The sequence below is a fragment of the Eurypyga helias genome, unplaced genomic scaffold (genome assembly GCF_000690775.1).
Source record: "Eurypyga helias isolate BGI_N326 unplaced genomic scaffold, ASM69077v1 scaffold3280, whole genome shotgun sequence".
Classification (NCBI taxonomy): Eukaryota; Metazoa; Chordata; class Aves; order Eurypygiformes; family Eurypygidae; genus Eurypyga; species Eurypyga helias.
In genome coordinates this window covers 111,382-112,629 of record NW_010224925.1, presented here as the reverse complement: position 1 = coordinate 112,629, position 1,248 = coordinate 111,382, and the positions used below count along the sequence as shown (strand labels likewise).

Sequence of the window (1,248 nt, the reverse complement as noted above, 5' to 3'; positions counted from 1 at the left end):
ATCAGGTTTAGGGGAAGATTAGAGTCATCATTACCACAACCCTCCTGGTGTCATATTCAGCAGCGATCGATTTTGGAAGGCAGTGAGTGCAGCAGTTAGGAATGTAGAAGAGATGGGAGGAAAATCAGAGCTGTTTGTGGCAAATCAGGGACATTGAAACATAAAGATCTGAGGAATCAGTAGCCAGGGGCGAGGGTAAAGAGGGATACAGCACGCTTTCTGACCTTGCATTAAAGCTCATATGAGCTTGGTTAAAGGTCCTTTTAATCCAGTTTACAACAGGGTTACCGTGCCTCTCCTCCTGTCATCTTAATTTTAATAAAAGAGCTGTACTTTTTGAGATACTTGAGCTTTAGCCCGAAGCCATGTTTCTGAACAGAAGACAACTGTTCCTGTTGGGCTAAAATGGCATGAATTCTGGTGGTTTGTTTCCTGTTTAAGTGGTTGTTTTTCCTTGCTGGTTGCTTTTGGAAGACACATTCCAAAGCAATTTGAGTTTCAGAGTTTAGCATTTGGAAGGGAAGTGTATTAGTTAACTTTGAGTCAATATTTGGTTTAGGTGAGATGTGCTAACGCTGTCACCCAGAAATAAGGGAGACATGCTTATGGACCTTGTACGCAGTGGGAGGCTGGAGGACCTGAGGTTTTGTAGACTGAGATCCCAGCCTCCTACACTTAGAGAAGGTAAAATTGCTGAGGGGTAGATGAACAGTTTGATTCTGTACTATGACTTTATTAATCCATACTGTGCCGAGCTGATGCAATGACTGGTGGTGGGGAAGGGTATCTCCTCTTTAATGTAAATATAGTGAGTGGCCTGCTGTCTTAAGCATGTCCTAGCTGCCTGTGTGGTCTGAAAGAGCTGCTTTTAAGGAAAAGCTACATGCGAGTTCTCAGTTCAGGTGTTCATAGTGTTTATTAGTAAATTTGGAACTCTAAGTGAAGCTATACTTTTATAAAAGTATCCTTTTAAACAATTAAGTGTATTCGTTGGAAAGTAGTCAAATTCGTTTGTAGAAAATCATTAAATTTGGTATTGATGAAAAGTTTTACATTAATAGAAATAACTCCTTTCATATGACTCATATTAATATTCAGTGGGGATTTTTTCCTGTAATTTTTTTAATACAGTGCTTCTTGCACTCTAATTAGAAGTGAATTTCATTTTTATGCTTGTCTATTCTAGGTACAGAGATCCAGAAATAAGCAGTTACGTGAGCTGTTTCCAGATGGATTTAGTATTCATCA

At 39.3% G+C, this 1,248-nt stretch overlaps 1 protein-coding gene across 1 annotated transcript in view; it reads left to right on the top strand.

The window, feature by feature from the left end:
* LOC104506279 (activating signal cointegrator 1 complex subunit 3-like) overlaps positions 1-1,248 on the top strand; it is a gene marked incomplete at its 5' end in the record, with an annotated part of 133,137 nt that overhangs the window by 29,044 nt on the left and 102,845 nt on the right. The window contains 1 exon segment of the mRNA XM_010147180.1: positions 1,187-1,248. This exon segment is cut by the window's right edge and continues 19 nt beyond it. Coding sequence (XP_010145482.1) covers positions 1,187-1,248 — 62 coding nt within the window.